At 35.4% G+C, this 22885-nt stretch overlaps 1 protein-coding gene across 12 annotated transcripts in view; it reads left to right on the top strand.

The window, feature by feature from the left end:
• Positions 1-22885, top strand: part of Apc (APC, WNT signaling pathway regulator) — a 145053-nt gene that overhangs the window by 65933 nt on the left and 56235 nt on the right. For 6 of the 12 annotated variants that reach the window (XM_023703335.1, XM_004643268.2, XM_023703333.1 and 3 more), the window contains exons 2-4: positions 5947-6099; positions 15553-15637; positions 16573-16774. In XM_023703335.1, the coding sequence (XP_023559103.1) occupies positions 5965-6099; positions 15553-15637; positions 16573-16774 (422 nt within the window). In that variant the 5' untranslated portion in view covers positions 5947-5964. Of the gene's footprint in view, positions 1-5946; positions 6100-8939; positions 9035-15552; positions 15638-16572; positions 16775-22885 lie in introns of those variants that run through there. The other 6 variants (XM_023703337.1, XM_023703339.1, XM_023703332.1 and 3 more) reach the window with 2 other exon arrangements.

The following is a 22885-nucleotide window of genomic DNA, read 5'->3' as shown; positions in this document are numbered from 1 at the left end:
TTGCCACGTGCCATGAGGCTCTACCATTACCCCAATTTTACAAAATCTGCCCAGAAGCACGAGGAGAACAAATGAGCTCCCTGAGATCTGCCAGCACTGGCAGGACTCTGCCTTTCTCTTCAGTGCTCCAACTCAATGTTTGGCTGCTCTTTGTCCCCCCCCCTTTTTTTTTTTTTGGCAGAACCGGAGATTGAACTCAGGCCCTTGTGCTTGCGAGGGAAGCGTTTATTCCACTGAGCCATCTCCCCAGCCCCTGTCCCTTTATCTTTATGCCATATAAAACTTAAGTGACTGATACCTTCTTCACCAACGTCCATTTTCCCTACATTTCTGGAATTAGACTAAGAGCCCTCTTACATGCTAGGCAAGTACTGTACCACTGAACTACATCCTCAGCCCAACCTCATTATTTTTAATGCCAATGTGTTATTCCACTGCATGAATGCATCCTATTTATTTAAAAATAGTTCTACCTTTATATTAAATAGGAACTTTCCTGCTTGAAGTATCTAAGAACCCAGTGGATTACTTTGAATCTGGTAACATTCTTACTTCAGAAAACCCAGTTGGCCCTCCACAGCCTTTTATCCCCATTAAGAAATTGATCAATGTTCTACACAACATTATACATTCCTTGAAAGAGAATATATCCTCTTTTAAATATCTTTAGTTAAAAATTTTCATAAGTAAAATGTTTTGAAAGTATTTAAAATCTCTGTTCCTGAAGCTGTCAGTACAGCTCAACAGGCAAGCACATGTACAGGGCTCTGGATTCAATCGCTAGCACCCAAAAAAACAAAACAACTCTGTTCCTTTTGCATTTGTCCTAGTGTACTCTATGAAGAATAGATGCAGGGTTTTTTTTCTTCTTCCTCTTGGCTGTCCTATTTCCTAGCACCACTTGTTTAAAGTCCATCTTTTCTTTTTCTTTTTTTTTGTATGTGGTTGTCCCAAATCCAGGGCTTTTATTTTTTTCCCATAATTTTATTGAGAAACAAATAGCAATGAGACAGTTTCAAACCAAATTGATAGGACAGTTTCAATAATTAACACATTGCATGCATTCTTCCTAGTTGTTAATTGCTGTACAAGATGTGGACTTGATATCCTATTTACAAACACCATTAGAACAAATCCCTCTATTCATTAAGAGAATGTAACTATATATCTATCCTAACCATTTTGAATACACAGATACAAAATGGACATTCATCTGTATCCCCTTTTTTTGTTAAGTTCCATCATTTAAATATTATAGGTGTGTAAACTCAACAAAATATTCTAAAAGAGTCCAGTAGTCCTTAATAGTATTGGGTCTTCCGTTTCACTGGCAATGTCAGAAATTGTTGACCTGAGTCCCCCTACAGCTCAACATAACAGCATGGCTTTACTTCTTATATTTCGTTTTTGTACTTTTCTGCTGGATGGTTAAGACCAAGGTAAAGCAGGACCTATGCAACAAGAGTTGTAGCTTTTGGGTCTGGAAAGGTCAGTGAAATCCCCTCAGGATTTTTCCTGAGACCCTGTACCTCAGATTGTAGATCCTTTGCCATCTTTTCATAAGTATTTTGAGATATTACTTTATTATATACAAAATTTATATACACTTCTCAGTTTTTAAATTTGTGTTATAATCTATATGTCAGTATTTTAATACTTTTTTAAACAACTGAATTTACAGAAGAATTGGAAAAGTAGTATCATTAGTTCCCATATTTTCATCACTCAGCTTTCCATGCTTATTAGCATGAACCCATTAGAGTGTTACAGTTAACTACAAGGCATTTAATTATTGCAATACTAGGGATGGACCCCAGCACTTGTTCACTGAGCTACGTCTATGCATCCCTTCTTAAAAATATATTTAATTTTGAGACAGGGTCTCACTGAATTATTAAATTGCCATGATTCTCCTACCAAAGCCTCCCAAAGTGCTGAGATTTGAAGCATGAATCATCATGTTTAGCATATTCTTTTTAATTATAAATGTTTTATACACTTATTTTAATTTGTAGACAACGTACTGTATATTCCTTTTTATTTTCTCCTTTTTTTGCAACTTGTTTTTCAAATGTCTAGCTGCAGAAAATGAACCAAATTTTTTTGAAATATGGTATGTTTATTAGGACTATAAAGTTTATAAATTTATATAGAAATGACATCCTTATGGTGCTACATCTCATTATAAATATCTTCCATTTGTTTATGTTTATATATTTCTTGTAATTGTAAGCAGGACTTTCATTTTATCTTCTGCCTTCACATATATAGGAAACATGTATGTATATTTTGTACTACAGTTTATTAGTAAGTTATAATAGTAGCTTCTTCTTTTGGATATTCCAAACATATAATACCATCTTCCAGTAATATTTCTTTTTCTAATACTTGCCTTCTAGTTTCATTAATTAATTGTTATTAAAACTATAAGTCATGAAATGTAAAAATTGGTGATCCCTGTCTCGGACATGTAAAATGTGCTGCATGTGTGGGAAGTGATATTTAGCATGTTAATGAAGTTGGGAGCTGGTGTCTGTTGGGTACTGGGGATGGAGTCTAGGTCCTTGCAGAAGCTAAGCATGCACGCTTTATCACTGAACAGTTGATTTTTATTCAATCTTTAAACAGGAATGGTTACTGGCTTTTTAAAATATGTTTTTAACACCATTGGCATATCATGCAATTTTTTTGCTGTTTAGATCTGTTTGTTTATATGTTCAAGTGATACAGTCAGTATTTATTTTTCATTGTCTTAATAGATTTCCTCTGTGCTGGGATCAGTTTTTACACACGGTATTTTCTAATAAATTATTTCATTCAGATGTTCATATTTGTTTACAGAGATAAGCTAAGTGATTTCTTATGGATTAGCTGGCTTCCCCAGTGTGTATCTAGTATTTTCTTCTTCATATGTGGTGCCTAGAATTGAACCCAGAGCATCCAGCATGCTAGGCAAGTATACCATTTAGCTATCCTCCCACTCCATCCACATTTAATTCTATTTTTGTGTCCTTTTTCTTTTCAGATATTTTCTTCCTTCTTGCCTATTTCCTTGTTTTTCAGTAAACATTTTGATAAAAGTCTAGATAATTGTCCTTTTGATTTCTTTTTCCTTATCCCCTACTTAGGAAGACCTTATTGCATGCTCTCAGTGAAGAGTTAGAAGTTTTCCCACTCCAGTAGACATGACATGACAGCTGTAATGTGGTTGCACAGGATGGGTGGATGGTTGGCTGCTAGGTTGGTTGGTTGGTTGGTTGGTTGGTTGGTTGGTTGGTTGGTTGGTTGGTTGGCTGGCTGGCTGGCTGGCTGGCTGGCTGGCTATCTGGCTGGCTGGCTGGCTGGCTGGTTGGTTGGTTGGTTGGTTGGTTTTATAGTGCTGGGTATCAAACATAGGGCCTTGTGCATGCTAGGCAAAAACTTTACAACTGAGATATGTTTCTAGTTCTCAATGTTTTTAAATGTTATTGAGTGACTTGCAGTTGATATATATTTGGTATGAAATTCTTATGATTCCATAAAAGACAGTCCAAAGTAAATTATGACTCATGAATTTTCTATAAAGCAATTTTAGTTCAGGAAGAGATGGCTGTAATATACTAAAAGAATTATAATATTAGATAGTCTCTCATGAAACATCTCAATTTTTTCCATAAAATTAGATAAAACAAACTTGCCTGCTAAAGCAGAAAGGACTTTAATGATTTGGATTCTGGAAAAGAGCAGAAATAATTAAAGGTTTAATTGTCCATCTAAGGGTAATAGTTTCTGTTCATCTTGCCCATCTGGTTTCTTGTATGATTGTGTAAAGTTATGAGCTCTAGCTCTGTACACTTGCATATGCCTCCCCCCTCCTTATTACTATCTTTTTTCTTTCTTTCATTGTTTTAGTATAAAGCTACCTGTAATTTTATTTGAAATAAATAATTTAAAGGCTTACAACTAGAATTTTGGTCAGGTCACCACCTCTACCCTGAGGTTTGTAATGTATTGCATATACATTCTACACTTGTTTATTAATGGTATGATATAGAACAGAAAAATGATCACTTTGAATTTCTTTTTCACTATTGAGATATCTCCTTTTTCAAGAAACTGAATTATAACTTCTTTACTTTTATCCTCTGCTAAAGGGAAGGAGGTTTTAACTGTAGATCAATGTTGTTTTACTAAGGAATTTATGTTACATGTATATTTTCATAGTATAACTTACATTTACTTAGCACTTTTATTTTTTACTTAGCACTTTTATTTAGCAGCCTATCTTTTGTTATGAGTCCTAACAATATTCCTATAAATTGTATGTAAGCAAGTAGTAAATACCCATGTGCGAATTATTAAATGAAAACAAAGGACCAGAGTTGAAGCTTGAAATTAAGACCCATCTCTGCATACAAGCCTATGCTCATTTTTTTTAACCATAAAGGCTTTTATAGGTAATGTACTACCCCCAGGATGTCTTTTCCCTTTCAGCTGTCACTGGATTTTGTGAGTTTTGTCAATGATGTTGGTCATTGTAGATCTAAGAAACTCCAACTCTCCTTGTTTGTTGTTAGGGCATTTTAGCTGCAGAACTTCAGTACTGTCATGAGTAGCCAGTCCTCCTGTATAACCTTCCTGCCTTGTTCTGATTCTTGAATTTCTTTTACAGAAACATTTTTTAAGGGCTGACGAGGTAGCTCAGCAGACTAAGCACCTGCTTTGCCAAGCACAGGGGCCAGGATTTGCTCCCCTACACCACATGCCATGCCAGTCCTACCCCTGGGTGTGTTGAGCCTGCCACCAAGTCCGGGTGTGGTGGCACACGCCTGTAATCCCAGTGCTAGGGAGGCTGAAAACAGGAGGATCGTTACGCGTCCAAGATGCATAGTGAGACCCTGTACCAAATACATAAATGCAAAAAAAAAAAAAAAAAAATCACTTTTATGTTAGGGTCTTTAAATGTTTCTTAAGCTTACACTATATATTTTTTAGCTATTAAATAATTAAGATGGGCAGAATTTTATTTATCCCAAAATGAGTTTGACATTAAATTAAAAAGAAATTTTGGGTCTCTCTTGAATCTTGCTTGATTAATCCTAACATATCTTCTAAAGTTCTATAATTTTTCACACCAAGGGCTTCTTTTCTGTCTTCCTTGTCTCCTCTCTTTCACGTCCTTTAATTAACTGCCAGACTTTGCTTCATGTCTCCTTGGAAGTCTAAACTTCTTACATTACCCATTTTGTTTTAGTTTCAATGTGAGTTTAGTGGGTCCCAAGACCACATGTTATAGAACATCGTCTTCATTCTTTTAAATAAATGAAGCAGAACTTTATATTAGATCATATGAATTCTTATGATCTTTGTATCAGAAAGGTTTAAAGTCTTAACCTAATGCTGCTCTTTGTGACCATTTTGTAAGACTGCGTTTAATAGAACCTTAGAATTTCAAAAGTAGTTTACTGTGGATGATTTTTTTTAAGACTAACCTTTTATTAAATGAAACTGATCAAGTGGAATATATAGTCTCATTCATCCATTCCTGCTCAAAAAAACTCAGACAAAATCCAAAATAAATTAACATTTACTAATATAAATTAATTTCTTTTCAATGTCTGTATTCCCTAAGTTTTGCCTGTGAGACTGGTTAAAATATCTTTAAACTTTGAAAAGAGTCTTACCTGATATCTTATTCATTTGTGAAAAGGCAAATTTATTCAAACTCTAATCAAATTCTCTCTTATTTTAACCTTGTCTTTTCAATTAAGTGCCCCCTCCATTTTTCATCCTCTTAGCAAGCTACTGCTGCTTGACCTCTATTGTTTTAAAACCAGATCAGCACATTAACACAATTCTTCTGGTCACATATCTCAAGAGTTTTGTTTCTTTTATCTTTTTTTTAGAAACAAGCAGCCAGTATTATTTTTTTAGTAGTGAATTTCAAAATCCTTTTTAACCTTATAGGTCCAAGGGTAGCCAAGGATGGCTGCAGCTTCATATGATCAGTTGTTAAAGCAAGTTGAGGCACTGAAGATGGAGAACTCAAATCTTCGACAAGAGCTAGAAGATAATTCCAACCATCTTACAAAACTGGAAACTGAGGCATCTAATATGAAGGTATCAAGACTGTGACTTTTAACTGTAGTTTATCCATTTATATTCAGTGTTCCCTATTGTAGATAGGACACTTTACTTACTCAAAAGTGTATTTTAAGGTAAGCAATCACATGTAAACTCTTTCTTGCAAAAGTTAATATTTATATTTTTAAATAAGATGTATTGAATTCTTTCAGTGAATCGTATAAAGAAGATAAATGTTTAATCTCAGTAACTAGTAAGTTTTAACTATTTTTAAACTTAAAGACATGAAGTTTATTATCACTATATTAAAATAAGGTTGTTCATGTCGTCCATTAAAAGTAAGCTTTTAGTTATTTTAGAATAACTCAAATAGTAAGTATAGCTGTCTTCCAACACACCTGACTCAGATCTTTTCAACTCTGAAGTGCTGCAGTGGTAGAGGATCAGGAAAATTAGAATGTCCTAGTGAGAAGAGTCCTGAGCTAAAAGTCAGTACCTGCTCCTCTCCCTGACTTTGCCACAAACTAAGCTACATATGGTGACTTTTGAGGACATATTGTCCTATTTGGAAGTTAGAGGTGTCATACAGTCCTTCATGATTGCCATGCACTTTCAGATGCGAAAATTGGTTTGCCAAATGGCATTGAAAAGCTGTGATAACCTCCAAGAAAAGTTATATTTAGTCTGTAGCAGGGAAAACATAGTTTTCAAAATAATCAAGGTTAAAATTTTAGGTGTTTTAATTTCCATTTTCTTAGGCAGATTCTCTTCTCACTGAATTTACTAACTGTAGAATTTAGAAATGATCAGCAAAAATGTTACCTCTTTCCATTTTAAAGTGTTCCTCCTTTGTGTTGTTTCTACTGCTTGGCTATCGAATACCTAAATTCCTGACTCTGTTCTTCCTCTCTATTCACTACTCTTATTCCTTACTCATTTCTTAGTCTATCTCTTTCTATGCATTTCAAAATCTCTTTTATTCTCCAGGCTTTTTGTATCACTGAAGGAACTATTCCTGCTTCTCTTTTACTGTTTATATTCAATTTCATGCAGTTCAACTTTTGCTCTTACATACTCTTCTGTCTTTCTGTTTATTTTTTTCTATCTTATTATCTATTTCTTTGGTAAAACTCCACAGCAATAACAGATCTCCAGAACATCTATTTCACATTCTTTTAGAAATAGGTAGACTTCCAGCAAATGCAAGGTCCTAAGTTTGATTCCTGCTTTAAAAAAACAAAGAAAGAAAGAAAGAAAGAAAGAAAGAAAGAAAGAAAGAAAGAAAGAGGCAGACTATAGCTAAAACATATTTTCCTTATCGCAGAATGTGTATTGATGAACTTAAAAACACCTGAGTCATTTACCTAATAGGCTACAAAGGAACAGTTTTGTATCTTATCACTGATTAGCATAGTATATCTCAAATGTTATACCTGGTACTTGCTTTTAAAAGTTAATTTAAGTAACAAAATTAAAATATTCTTTGATACATTTTGGTATGGTACATTTTGCAGAGATCAGGTCTATCTGGAAAGTCAATGTCTGTTTTATACTGCAGAACTCTTGAGTTCCCTTTTTAAGTTTTTATTTAATTGAGCAAATTTAGAATTCATTTTTGGCCCCGGGTTCAATTCCCCAGTATAAAACCAACAGCAACAAAAAAGTCATTTTGGGGAGACATTTTAACCTTAGATCCATCTCCATGACAAACTACAGTATCTCTGAGAGACATCTTACTATTACATTTGTACACTGGACTATGAGATCAATAATATCTATGTAGTATAATATACATCAGGAATATTGGCACCTCAGATACGTCTTAATTTAACTATGAATTGATTTGTTACCACATGCTTTGGTATGCACTTTACAAATCCATCCATATATATTTCATTATGATTGGGCAAATTATACCATGTCAATTATAATATTAAAATGAAATTATGTATATCTTCCTAAAAGGGCTTATGCTATTAAAGAGCAGGTACTGTAGGACCTGTTTATTTTCTTTAGCATATTGATTTGTAAACAAGACACTTTTGGAATCATTGGTACTTCCTGCATTGGATTTAAGTTAATCTAATTACAAAATTATTATTATCTCCACAAGTACTTACTAGGCTTTGGATTATATTATATAGAATCATGTTTCTTGGTCACTAGCCTATTTACCACAAAGTAAAGCCAAATATGCTTCATCCAGATTATTTAAACTAGGAAAGTCTAAAATGTGTGCAATAGTGCTATCTAGTGGCAAAAGAAGATACTGCCTTGTAATTGATTACACAGCATTGATACAAACTATAAAAAATATTTTGTATGTGTGTGGCATCAGAGAAATATGTGTATAAGAGTTGGAAAAATGTGATTATTGAGTCTATATTTAAAGATGTTAAGAAAATATATTTTGGTATGCTATTGTGATTGTGGGGTTTTTTAAAAATTCCTATTTAAACATGTACTGTATGAAATATTTGCAAAATAAATTATTTGATGTTGAATTTGTTTTCAAGATAAATCTGGGTTGGAGAAATAGAATTTAAAGAAGTTGATATGAGTTTAGATGAAACAAGAATATCCATGAATTGATAATTATTAAAATGGTTTGTGAAGATACAGGGAAAGTTGTCATAGTATTCTCCATATCTATATGTGTTGAAATATTCTATAGCAGAATTACAATAAAATGGAATGACTACATGGGCTTTAGATGACATGGAGTCAGGTGAATGCTAAATTATAGCTGAAGTTAAAGAGAAAAGTTGTGCATTACATTTTTCTCTTTGTGAGTTGAGATCTTGCTCTATAGCCCTAGCTGGCCTTGATCTTGATGCAGCCATCCTCTCACCTCATCCTTCCAAGTTCCTGGGAGTACATGAACACACTCCCACACCCTGTCCACTGTATTTTTAAGTTCAGGACTAGAAGCCAACTTAATTGACTTTAAAATGTGAAACATAGCAACAAGGTAAATATAGTCATAGCAAGATCTGAAGTATTTAAACTGAGAAATGCCATAGTATAGGAAGAATTGTCTGTAGAGAAATCATTGATGAACCATTTACATCTTTCTTGTGTTTTGACAAAATAAATATTTATAAATTATTCTATAAACTAACTAAAACCAGATACACATAAAGTATCTTTCAGATCATAAGGGAAAAAGAAATAAAAATAAAGATTGTGTGCTTTCATCAATTAATGAAAAGAACCTCTGCCTATATATACTGAACAGAACAGGTAGGTTGAGTAGCAGCTCCCAGAAAGTGACACAATTGCTCACTGCTAAATGATACTACTGATAAGACCACAGCATATCTTTAATGAATAATTTACTGTTTCTAAAATCCTAAAATATTTTAAGAAACAATACATGATTGATAATTTTTTACATTAAGCTTCTAAGATTTATAAATACAGATGAATATTTTCTCCTTCAGAATTATGTATATATTTTAAAAGGTACTACTTTTCAAATCATTTTGACAAAAATTTTACTTGGATTTCATAGTCGTGTTGCCTTTTCTTTTCTTTTTTCTTTTTTTTTTTTTTGCGGAACTTGGGATTGAACTCAGGCCCTTGCGCTTGCCAGAGAAGCACTTATTCTACTGAGCCATCTCCCTGATCCCAGCATTTTCTTTAAAAAAAAAAAAAAGACTGGAATTGAGGGGCCTTTGGTGAGGGGTTATTGTGCATCATATAGCCCCAAAGATCAGTTGTATTCAGCAACTAAAAAACACTGGGTAAAACACAAAAACCATTCTTATAAAGACTCTGAAAACTGTGGCAGCCTCAAGGATTATATTGACTATACTTCATTGGAGAAAGGACTCTTTCTAGATGAGCTAAGATTATTGGTGAATTTCTTCTTTGAAGATAGGGATCGTCAGTGTAGGCTGAGATTCATTGTTGGCACAAGCAGATGGACTCTACTGGGAAAACAAAACTCTTGGCGGTCTTGACAGACACAAGCACAGATGTGAAAAATTGGCACTGGGAAACATTCCAAATACATGGCTGATTTTTGTTGTGGAGTATTGTCTGAATGGTAATGTAGTCAAGAAGACTGGAGATTGACCTAGAAAGACAGAATGCTCGGAGGCCAGGTCTTACTGGAAGGAGGAAGAGACACATTACATTCACATAGCAGATCTCCTCAAGACACTTACCAGATTTCGAACTATGTGGAATAGAAGATTAAAGATTTAAACTCTAGACCTCAAGGGACATCACTTTTAGAGCTAAAAAGTTAAATTCTACCTGAAAGTAAACTGAGCTTGAAAAGCAGAGAGATGGCCCATATTCTTAAAATGCTTAGGAGACTCACCTGCTGTATCAAGCATGGCTGGTTTTCCATTCAAGACAAAATTCAGATTTCAAAGTTATATAGGGTAGGAGGTTAAGATGTGAAGAAAACACAGACTCTGTTGTATTTTCTTTATTTAAATACAGAAGAACACAAAGAACTAGAAAAGCCAAGTCAGATGTGAATTTAACTGAAAACTACAACTGGTTTCTAGCTCATTTTGGAATGGATAGAAGAGATCAGACCCCCAACAATGGAGAGAGTAAATTCTCTTAGGGAAGATACAATTTTTCTAAGTTTTTCTTTTCATATATGTGCTCGGGATATATTCAGAACTTATGAGAGAGTCGGCCAAAAAGCTCAGCACATTAAGGCGCCTGTAAGCAGGCACAGGGGCCAGGTGCTGGCCCCGTCCCTGGGGTGCGCTGGGCGGCAGTTGAGACTGGGTGTGGTAGCCTGTGCCTGTAATCTCAGCTCTTGGGAAGCTGTAAACAGGTGGATCACTACAAGTCCAATCTAGTAGTGAGACCCTGAGCATCCTGTAGGCCCTTCCCTAAATACAGAAGAGGAAGAGGAAGAGGAAGAAGACGAGGACGACGATGACGACGACGACGACGACGTAGTAGTAGTAGTAGTTATGAGAAATCCAAAGAAAAGGAAAATAAATGAAAAGAAAAAGGTAATAGAAGCAAAGCCAGAGGTGATCCAAATGTTGGAGTTAGTAGTTAAGGACTTTAAGTGTTATAAAATGTCATGAAAAAAGAAAATGGCTATAAAGATAGAAATTTTAAACAATTGGCATCTATAAGAATCAAATAAATGTTCTGGAACTGAAAAATTTGATGGTAACTTATTAACTAGACCTGTCAACAGGTTGAACACAGAATTATTAATAAATTTTTAAAAGGGCTAATAGAAAATGTCTAAACTGAAGCACAGGGAAAAAAATTGAAACAGAAAATGATGTGTCATAGGAAGGACATAGGAAAAAGCAACTGAAGTATTGGAGAAAGTAATAGAACAAAACAATATCTGAAAAGATAATTGCTGAAAATTAATGTAAATTGATGTCCCTAAAACTGTGGGAATTATATTAAACTAATAAACAGAGACAGAGGCCAGAAAAACACGTATATATACAATACCCTAATGTGTGACCAAATCATTTCTGCAAAACAGTGAAGAAAGGTGGTCTTTCAAATAAATGATAAAGAGACAGTTGTTTATCTCTATGAAGAAAAGGAGCCCAGAACTCCATCTCATACATAAAAATCAATTCAAGATGGATTTTAGACCAGCGTGTAAAAGACAAACAGCAGCCTCAAGCAAAGAACTTAAGGAACGGCTTCATGTTCTTCAAGCATGCAAAGGTTTCTCAAACTATCAAAACCCTGACCAGAAGAGGGAAAAATACTAAGTTAGACTTTTAAAACTAAGAACTGTTGTTCATCAATACATTCCATTGTTCTTTTAGAAGAAAACATAGGAGGTGGGAGAGAGGTGAGGGAATGGGCACATAAGAGTTAACGGGCACATGTACACATATGCCGTGTACATGTGCCAACCCCCTATGATGCATGTAATAATTATGTGCTACATGCATGTAACAACAAAAATAATAAACTTTAATGATTTATAAAAGCAAAACATTCTTAGCTCATGAAAAATAGATGTCTGAGACCCAGGAGAAGTGAAAGAACACAGCCAAGGTCACATATTTAATAAGTGATTGAACTGAGCTGTGAATCCAAGCCTTATATATATCATGTGCCCTGACCTCCTTGATAAGGCCCCAAACATAAGGATCCCTCCAAAAAAGCTTGATATTTTGTTTGTGAGTGCTCTTGAGTAGGAATGTGTCACAGGTGCACTGGGGGTCCAGGTTGTCAGACACTCCCAAAGGCAACAATCGCTCCTGAGAGAAGCCAACACTCTGAAGCCCTTAAGGAATAGACTTTTAGAATATTTTTGAATTACTGTGAAAAGTCTAGGGAAGTGACTCAGTGGTAGAGTACATGCCTAGCATTTCTTGAGACTGCCCTGAATTTGATCACCAGCCCTGAATGAATGAATGAATGAATGAATGAATGAATGAATGAATGAAATATTTTTATAGTCTTGAGATAGGCAAGATTCTTAGAACATACAACAGACTAAAGTCTAATTTATTTCATTGTTTTCTTTTATCAAAATTAAAAGCCTGTGCTTTCCTAAAGACTTCATTAAGAAAATAAAAAGGCAAACTCTATACTTGGAGAAAATATGTTTATTTCTGACAAAAGCATTCAGTTCAGAATATATTAACAATCCCTCTAAATGGTTAAAAAAAATTGCACTTTAAAAAATATGTCTCACACTTGAAAGACAATTCTGAAAGGAAGATAAATGGTTAATAAGCTAGTAAAGGAAGTTCAAAGACTGTCCAAATAGCTCAGCGGATTAAAGCACCTGCAAGCAGGAACAAGGGCCATGAGATTGATCCCCAGGCCTGCTGTGCTGGCCCTGCCCCTGGGGCCTGCTGAGACAACTGTGACTGGTCATGGTGATGCGTGCCTGTAATCCTAGCTCTTGGGAGGCTGTAAACAGGTGGATCACTAAGAGTCTGATCTAGTAGTGAGACCCTGAACACCCTATAGACCCTTGCCTTAAAATACAAAAAAAAAAAGTTCAGCATCATTTGTCATCAGGGAAATACAGACTCCTGCCAATCCTATTCAGATAACTAAAATTTTAAAAGACGAATTACACAAAATGTGAAACATTGGGATGCTGAGACTTTTATGGTAGGAGGAACATTGGAATATTGATAGGAATATTACAAAGCCCTGTGACTCAGCATTGAGCTTCTAGAGAAATACGCAAGAAGGGAGTATATATGTACACTAAAAGATGCATGTAGTGGACAGAAGCCATATGAATACAAGGCATCAACTGGAAGAAGTAGCCACAAGCCAAGAATGCAAATAGTCATTAGAAACTGGAAGAGGTAAGAAACAGAATCTTCTCTGGAAGGAATAAAACACTGCTGATAGCCTGATTGTTAGTTCTGCCCTCAGAACTAAGAATAATTTCTGTTGTCTTTACACCACGAACACACATGAAGTTCTTAATAACATCCTTTAAAATAACCTCCATCTGATAATCACCCAATTTTCCCCACCAACAGGTGTAAATAAATTGGGGTGCATTCATATAGCAAACCACTACACAGTATTAAAAAATGATGAACTGAGAGCTGCAGATATGGTTTAGTATTAAAGCACTGTCCTAAGATGCAGTGCTGGTTTTGATTCTTCTGCTCCTCAAAAAGTAATAATGATGATGAAAAGATATATTCAGTTTGCAAATGAAGTTGGAATTAAAGGCATAATTGGAAGTAACCTACAGAAAGGTAGTTGACTAAACTGTGAGACTGGGGGGGGTTGGGTAGGGATAAGATTACCGCATGCCATGCTAGTCTCTGGAACCTCAGACATGCAATGCCAGGCACCAAAACCAGACTTGGAGGCTCACGCCTGTAATCCCAGCACTGGAGAGGAAGGAACTATCAGCAGTATTAATGACTGTAAGAATTGGGGTCCTAAAGAATCACAGGTCACCTACAGTGATAATTCTCAGCCTTCATGAAATATAAAATGATAAATGAAGTTTATTATAAACATTTGAGGATACTCCACATGCACCAAAGGGAGGAGTTCACCTGTGCAGATTTGTTTTCTGTCTTGCAGAACTGATACTCTTTTGCAGCATCGTTTCTTTGAACATAAATAACAGTCATCTTCATGTACCCACATCTGCCTACACAAGAGATTATAACATGGTTTACTGAAGTTTATTAGGCTATTTATTATTGGTTACAGGCACCATAGATGTCCTGCTTTTGATGTTTACAATGACACTGTCAAGGCAAATTAGTGAATTTTATCTTTTCCTGCATTCACTCACTTTTTGACAAGTTTCCTTTTCAGTGTACTGTTGGATTGCTTTTCACAAAGAGGAGCACTGCCTGTAGTTACAAGGTTGTATACAATGTCTTAAATTTTGAAAACCCTAATGACCAGACAGAGGACTGACTCCATTGGGAGCTAGAATGAAATACTTCTGTGTATGGAACGTATAAATACAATATAAATTAAGTTTAAAGAAATACAATAAAATCCAGGGCCAGTGAGATAACTCAGTGAACTAAGCACTTGCTTTGGCAAGCACGCACAGGGGTCAGGGTTCGATCCCTGGCACTACATGCCGTGCTCCCCCCCCCCCCCCCCGCACTGAGCCGGCAATGGAGTCCAGGCATGGTGCCGCATACCTGTAATCCCAATACTAGGGAGGCTTGAAAACAGGATCACTATGAGTCCAAGCTGCATAGTGAGACCTTGCACAAAATAAAATAAGATAAAATCGAAAGTTCACAAGGTGTAAGGACAGAAAAACTGGGAGAAAGTACAAATTTGTAATGTTCTTAGAGAAAAAAAAATTAAAAGATTTACATGATTTTAAAACGTAGCATCAAAAGTCAGAAGTCATAATGCAGTGAACAACACGCTCAGGCCCCCCTCCTGTCCCTCTCAGACAGGAGCTTTCTTTCCCTCAAAAAATATATTCTGCTCATAATCTCTGGGGGAAAAAAGTCATAATGCATTGTGACTTCTGACTTTTAATATATTAAATGTAAATTTAATTTATATTTTATATATATTTTAAGATATTAAATGTAAATCATTAGTAATATACTTAAAAGTGATTTATAAAAGTCTGAATAGTAAGTCAAGTAGCAGATCATAAAGGTATTTTTAATGGTCATATTGAGAGAAGTTTAAGATACTTGGATTACAGCATGTAACTATTTTAAGGGCAGTCCTGGGTCTCTGGATTTCATTTGCTTTATTTGGAAAATGGTTACAATTCACCTTAAAAATTAAGAGCTAATTTAATTTTTTAAAGTATGCCATGTAGTATCCTGCATAAAAATTCCCCCAAATCACCATTATCACTATTGGGATATAGTACTTACAATACAGAATAGATGACATACGTAATTTATAGCTTATAATGTGTTTTCAGAGTGATCTAAAATAACCGCCCCATCAGCATACCTAAATGCCAAGAAACACAGAATCATGCCCCAAGAAATGTTTATTACTCTCGTTGTATTTAATATATTATGTTCTTTTTTATAGGAAGTACTTAAACAACTACAAGGCAGTATTGAAGATGAAGCTATGGCTTCTTCTGGACAGATTGACTTATTAGAGCGTCTGAAAGGTAGAAAGTCTTATTTGCTTGTCATTTCTTCAGTTAAACATTTAACTGGCTTTAAATAAACCATTTTAGGTCTCTTCTTTGCTCATTCTCAACTTCATTGCTCTTCTGCCACTCACTGAATGGGACTTCACTATGCTGTATCACAGGGAAATAATTTGTAGAAGTACTTTACTGTCTTTCTCCTTTCCATCTAGGATAGAAATTCTTGTCTTTTCACATTTATAAGCTAATGAGAATTGTTTTTAGCAGAATTTCTTTAAAAATGTCTTTCTCGGGGCTGGGGAGATGGCTCAGTAGAATAAAGGGCCCGAGTTCAATCCCTGGTTCCGTAAAAAATAAATAAATAAAGACTAATGGTCATGGTCAGAAGAACTTTAAATTAAAAAATAAGTAAATAAATAAATAAAAATGTCTTTCTCGTTTGTTGTCTGAAAATCCCAATGTCAAAACAGGAAACGTGCTAAATAATAATTGGAAGTAGGCAGAGAAACTACTTTTGAGTTATAAAATATTATTAGAGGATATATAGGAAGGACATTTTGCCTAAGTTTCCTTTAACATGCTTCTTTTTTCTCCTTGACTATAACTAGCTTTGCAGGGAAGTTGAGTTATTCTGAGTCTAAATAATTGTTTTTGGGCCTGAGTTCAATCCCGGGTTCTGCATAATAATAATAATAATAATAATAAGGATAATAATAAGGATAATAATAATTATTGCTTATGGGCTGGGGATATAGCTCAGCAGTATAAGCACCTGCCTGGCAAGCTCAAGGTTGTGAGTTCAGTCCCTAGTACCCCCCAAAAAATGTTTGTGCATGCATTGTAGCCAAAATATAAACCTAATATTTTTCTTTTAAAATAGTATGATAGGTTTAGGAATGTTTTATGTAACATAAAGTAATTGTTTCATAAAAACTTTCATCTGTTTTATTCAGAACTTAATTTAGACAGCAGCAGTTTCCCTGGAGTAAAATTACGGTCAAAAATGTCCCTTCGTTCTTACGGAAGCCGAGAAGGATCGGTATCAAGTCGTTCAGGAGAATGCAGCCCAGTTCCTATGGGGTCATTTCCAAGAAGAGGATTTGTAAATGGAAGCAGAGAAAGTACTGGATATTTAGAAGAACTTGAGAAAGAGAGGTAAGTTTTGTTGATTATATAGTAAATGTTGACTTGTACATGCCAAGTTTCTTATTTTATAATATAGTAAAGATTACAGATTAATTGCAAAGCATAGCTAACACTTAAGAGTATTTTACATTTTTAATTACAAAGATAGCATGTTACTTTTTTTTCTTATGTTAAGTCTAAAAATGTAAAGACAGCAGGTTTTTGGTATTTAAAGACCTACTGTATCAGGCCCAGGGAGATGGCTCCCTGGCAAGCTCAAGGTTGTGAGTTCAGTCCCTAGTACCCCCCCAAAAAATGTTTGTGCATGCATTGTAGCCAAAATATAAACCTAATATTTTTCTTTTAAAATAGTATGATAGGTTTAGGAAAGTAGAATAAGCGCTTGCCTGGCAAGTGTAGGGTCCTGAATTCAGTCCCCACTACAAAAAAAAAAAAAAAAAAGAAAAGAAAAAAGAAAAGACCTACTTTATCACTTAAATACTTGAAATATTCTGCACATTAAGTAATATATAATCATAATATCTGTGTCTAGTCAAAGTATATAGCTGGTTTTTAATTGAACTTGTAGTTATCTTTGAACTAAATGTAGCAGCTATTAGATTCTGTATTTGACTCTTTCCATTCTATACAGATGACTACACATGAAATGTTTTTTAATTTATCAGCTTCCATGCCTTAAAAACAGTGCTTGATATATGGAATGAATTCTAATTTTTCACAGGTAGTGTACTGTCTTCCTGAAGTTAAAATTAACTCAGTGTAGATACCAGAATATAGGTCATTATCAAAATTTTTCACATGTTTTATATCTCCTAAAAGATTCCTTAATTTATAGATGGAACCTTATTATCTTCATATACCTAAAAGTACTATTCGACATTGAAAATGGCAAAATATATGTTACATATTATTTCTGTGACCTTGGTCAAGTCATTAAATTTTTGTGTCAAGCTCTTCTGTAAAACTAGGGCTATGATTCAAGCTTATATAGTTGTGAAAATAGTACTACCATACACAGAAAATGCCCAGCATATCTCACTGAGAGCAAAAAGATTTTTCATTACTTTCTCTCTAGTTTTAAGTGTGACTGTTTATAAAAATAGGGATAATCATGTGGACCAGAAGTTATGTTGAGTGTTCTTTTATCTCCTAGCTTTACCTAAGTCTTAATTTCATACCCTCAATCTGATTACCAAAAATATATTTTGCAAACTAAGAAGTGAATGAGGGTCAGTGATGTTTTCTTTCTCTGACCCCTTTGAATCTATTAAGAGGCAAGGATATGTAAGCATACCATAGATGTTTCTGGGAACTTCATATTGGTAAAGTTCCAATTTCACTAGTAGAGAGAAAGTTTTGGAAAAAGATTAATTTTTGATATGTTTTACTAAAGATACTACTAAATCTACCAAGTGCATTATAATAGGAATACTTGTAATAAAAATGTGTTTTTCTCAAATTATCTGATGACTTAAAATGTTTTTAATTCTTTGATGTTACTTAATTCTTACAATCTTCCATAATTCTTTGGCTTTAAATCCATAAAAAACTAAGTTCAGGGCCAGGGAGATAGCTTGGTGGTCTAAATTCCTGCATGGCAAGCTCAGGAACAAGGTTTAATTCCTGGTATCACATGCTGTCCTGATCCCACGCCAAGCTGGCCACCAAAACCAGGCTTGTTGGCGCATGCCTGTAATCCCAGCACTGGGGAGGCTGGCAGGAAAGTCACTACCAGTCTGAGCTGCATAGCAAGGCCCAGTACCAAGTAAATAAATAAATAAATAAAAGATTGGGGGGGATAAAAGAAAAAGAAAGCTAAGTTCTTTGTTCAGAATGTTAAATGCAGTTACCTTGATAGATTTATTATATAGTGTTATTCTAAAATAATTTTAAGCTCGTCTTCTGACTTTATTTCTTCCTTAAAAGATATTTTAACCCTTTCTAATATTACTAGAGAAAAATTTTTCTTCCTCTCAGAATGTGGCCTAGCTTCTAAATCAGGCATTATTGCACACCGTGAAAAGTTACTTTTGATGAGAGATATTAACATGGTTTTGTTCAAAGGTTCTCAACCCTAACAAAAACTGATCATTAACATTACTGGGTTTATTTTAGAAAGCATCTTTATAGGACAACACTCTTGGGACCCCTCCCAATTGGAAACTGTTTTTCTCCTTATTTCCAATAAACATTCCCCTTACTTTCTCCCTTTTGTCTGTGATTCTATAGTTCAACTTTGCAAGGCAGTAGCTTGGTTTTCAATTGTACAATTAACTATTTCAGATTTGGAGATCCCACCAAAACTGATAAGTGTGTAGAGGCCTTTAAGGCTGGAGACCTTAGGGAAACATCTTACCATGCTAATGACCTCCAGATTGTAATTGTTTATGATGTCACTGTCAAACTCCAATTGGTCATATAGGTGGAGCCAGTGATGAATGTGCTGGACTCCTTTGACAAGGTGCACTGTAGCAACCTTTTAAAGAGTGCACACAACTGCCAACTGCCAGTGATTTCTATCACTGCTCAGAAGATTAGCCCTCTGGAGAACATCCTACCTGCTGCTCCCCTACACCAGCCCCTTTCAGCAGAAAGAAGCTGGACAGGTCTTTGGCCATCTTCCGTAATGACAATTAGGGGTACTACTGGGGGTGGAGTGGGGCAGTTTAGTTAGGAAGCTTATGAATAGGCAGCTAGCAGGAGAAAAGTCATGAGATGGAGTCACGTAGTCAGTTACACTGATAGGCAGTGAAATTGAGTCTTTGACCCAAAAAAGAGTTTTTTAGGCAAAATAGAATGCAACCCTTCCCTCTATTCAGGACAGAATTTCAAGGAATGTAGAATGCAAAATAACCAGTTTTCTTATCACATCAGTTTTCCTTAAGTTCTGTGTGCTAAACAACTGGTTTAGAGAGTCTTGAGTTCCAGCTGGTCATTTTAAACCCATGGAGCCACTGGACAACTTGAGTAAATTCTTATGCTTTGCTTATGCATAAAATGTTCTGGACCAAGGGGCCATATGGCAGCCCTCTTGGGACTCCTCTCAACTGGAAGTAATTTTTCATCTTTCAATAAATACTCTCCTAACTTTCAAGTAAATAAAAAGCATCAGTATTCTACCCAACCCTTTCTTTCCTATCTCTACTCTTGCTTCCCATGAGATTGCTGCTTCCATAGCTGTAAATAAAATGTATTTTTAGGGGCCCTGAGATATAACTCAGTGGCATAAGCACCTTCGTGGCAAGTGCAGAGTCATCCCAAGTTCAATCCCCAGTGCCACCGGCCCCCAAAAAAATATAGATAGATAGATATTGTATATAGATATATATATATTTTATATATCACAGTTCTTGACTGTGAATTCATGGTTCAGCATGAATTACCCACCACTATTTATTTATTTATTTATTTGGCATAGGGTCTCACTACACAGCTCAGACTTGTAGTGCTCCTCCTGTCTCAGCCCCCCCAGCTCTGGGATTACAGGTGTGCACAACCACACCCAGTTTCCGTAGCCAGCACAGCATAGAATATGATCAAACCCTGGTCCTTTGCTTGCCAAGCAAGTGCTTAGACCACTGAGCTATCTCCCCAGCGCTACCTACCACTTTAAGGATGGAGTTTTGTTAATTTAATTACTCACCTAGTTTTTAATTCTCTACTAATTTTTTGATTGAAAGAATACATATTCATGCACACATAAGCAAATATATAGGCTTTTTATTTTTTGTTACTTCACTGGTTCTTACACTTACAAATTTATACAACATTCTTTTTCTATTTCTTACTCTAGCCTGTGACTATTGAAGCTGCGCTACATAAGATGTAGCAGTTGTGTGTTTACTTTCATATTATTGACACTCATTACAGTTACATTATGTTTTATATATTTTGAATCCTTGTTTTTTTCTGTAAACTACAGGTACTGAAATCGAGTAAGTTTTTTTTTTTTTTAAATAGTTCCATAGTTGGTTGCCACAGAACCAAGCAGAATGCCAGATTGTTTTTTCTCTATTAATAGAACATTATACCTTCTGTACTGCTTGAAGGAAGATGGTGTCATTTGAGTGTATCTTTCTCCTATAGCTCTGTTTTTTCTAAACTTTTGAATTACCTTTCTTTTATATTGTTGGCAGCAGAAATTTGTACTGTACCATAATACTAGGGTCTTTTAGCAATGTTCTCTTCTCAAAAATGGTTTTGTTGGAGCCCATTAACTTTTCTGTTCTGACCTGGACCATTTGCATTTTTTAAGCATGGCACAACCATGGTGGAATTTCTTGTCATTATATATAGTTTCCATGTAATTATTATATATCCTGTGTGTTTTTTATTTTTACTATGTCAGAAGGAAATGAATTGAATCCTTGCCTATGGGACAAAATATTTTTCTTTTATACTTGACTTGGCAGTTTGGAAAAATCTGTGCTCAAACATTTTTCTTCATTATCATGGTTGCTGATAAGACAGTTTAATACCAATCTGTTTCTCGTTCCTTTGTAGGTGACTTAAGTCATACATCCATTCATATGCTGTCTCACTCTGTGTGTGTGTGTGTCTGTCTGTGTGTGTCTGTCTGTGTGTGTCTGTCTGTCTCTCTATCTGTATATGTGTCTGTCTGTGTGTCTGTCTGTCTCATTTGTGGGTGGTAGTGGTGGTGTTACTTTCATTTTCTGTGTTGCCCAAGATGAGTGCTAGAATGTGGTTAACCCAGGACTTCTATGTAGGTCATATAGCTTTATAACCTTTATAAACCTCAATTTTTCTGTCTATAGAGTAATATACTCAGAAGTTGTTGTAAGGATTAAATTAGAAGTCCTTAACAATCTACCTGGTACATAGGGCATTCAAGAAGTATTAGCTATTGTCATGTTACCTGTTAATTCATTTAACATATACTTAATGAATGCCTAATACATGTGCTATACCCTTTTAGATCCCTCAGGTTTAGTTAGAGAACTAAGACATGACATTTGCATAAAGAAGCTTTTTCTTTTTGGGGGAGTGACTCACCTACCCTGAGGTCAGGGCTGGCACAGCATGTGGTGCCAGGGATCAAACCGCAGTCCCTTGCGCCTGCCTAAGCTTGCCTAAGCAGGTGCTTTAGCCGACTGAACTATCTCGCCAGCCCCTACAGAAGCTTTTTTAAAAACAGGATCTCGCTATATAGTCCAGGGTGGCCTTGAACATTCTATTTCGTCCAGGTTAGCTTCAGACTTGCCATCCTTCTACCTCAGCTTCCCAAGGATTATAGGTACGTTTGGCTTTGAAGAATCATTTTTTTAAAAAAAGACTGTTGGCAAATACAGACTAAATCTTTAAAGCACTAAATTCTAAAGATACTATGTACCTACTCTAGATCTAGCCTTAGCATTAATTCTGGGCCTTAGTAACTATTGTGTGAGTCACAAGGTCAACTCCTATCATTTAACCACTTGTTAAGCATTTTGGCTCAAGACACTGTAACCTTGGCTTCCCCAGAACATTTTACTAATTTGATGTTTAATAATTTGTTCTCAGTATCCCTAACCTTGCCTTCACTCCCCACAACTGATAGACTGTCAACTTAAATATTTGTAATACCCAGTTTCATAAGTCCATTTACTAAAAAATAAAATAATAGCATTACCATCTATTCCACTTCCTTCCTCAGCTTGCATTTGGTAGGTCTTGCAGTCCTTAATTAAGAAAGGCTGAAAAATAGAGTCATCTTGTCTTTATGCCAGTTGTGGTACCCATATATGAACAGGATTTAGATTTTCTATAATACAAATGTCCCTGTTGTCAGAAGTGGGAAAAGGGACATGGCTTCTCATTAATCTGTACTGCAGCCTCTAAATTGGGGCTTCTTTCCATGCCATATTTTTTCTTACTGTTGAAGTTGTTTACTTTTAAAATTGGTTATTAGAGGGGCCAAGGAGACGGCTCAGTGGTATAAGCGCTTGCCTGGCAAGTGCAAGAGCCTGAGTTCAATCCCTGGTTCCAAAAAAAAATTGACATAAAATTGCTTATTAGAAGCCAAAGGAGGGGCTGGTGAGATGGCTCAGTGGTCTAAAGCACCTACTTAGAATAAGCTTAGCAAAGCACAGGGACCACGGTTCAATCCCCCAGCACCACATG

Source organism: Octodon degus, unplaced genomic scaffold (genome assembly GCF_000260255.1).
Source record: "Octodon degus isolate 3935 unplaced genomic scaffold, OctDeg1.0 scaffold00169, whole genome shotgun sequence".
In the NCBI taxonomy this organism is placed as follows: Eukaryota; Metazoa; Chordata; class Mammalia; order Rodentia; family Octodontidae; genus Octodon; species Octodon degus.
The sequence above is the reverse complement of the archived record's forward strand: the minus strand, read 5'-3'. Positions and strand labels throughout refer to the sequence as shown.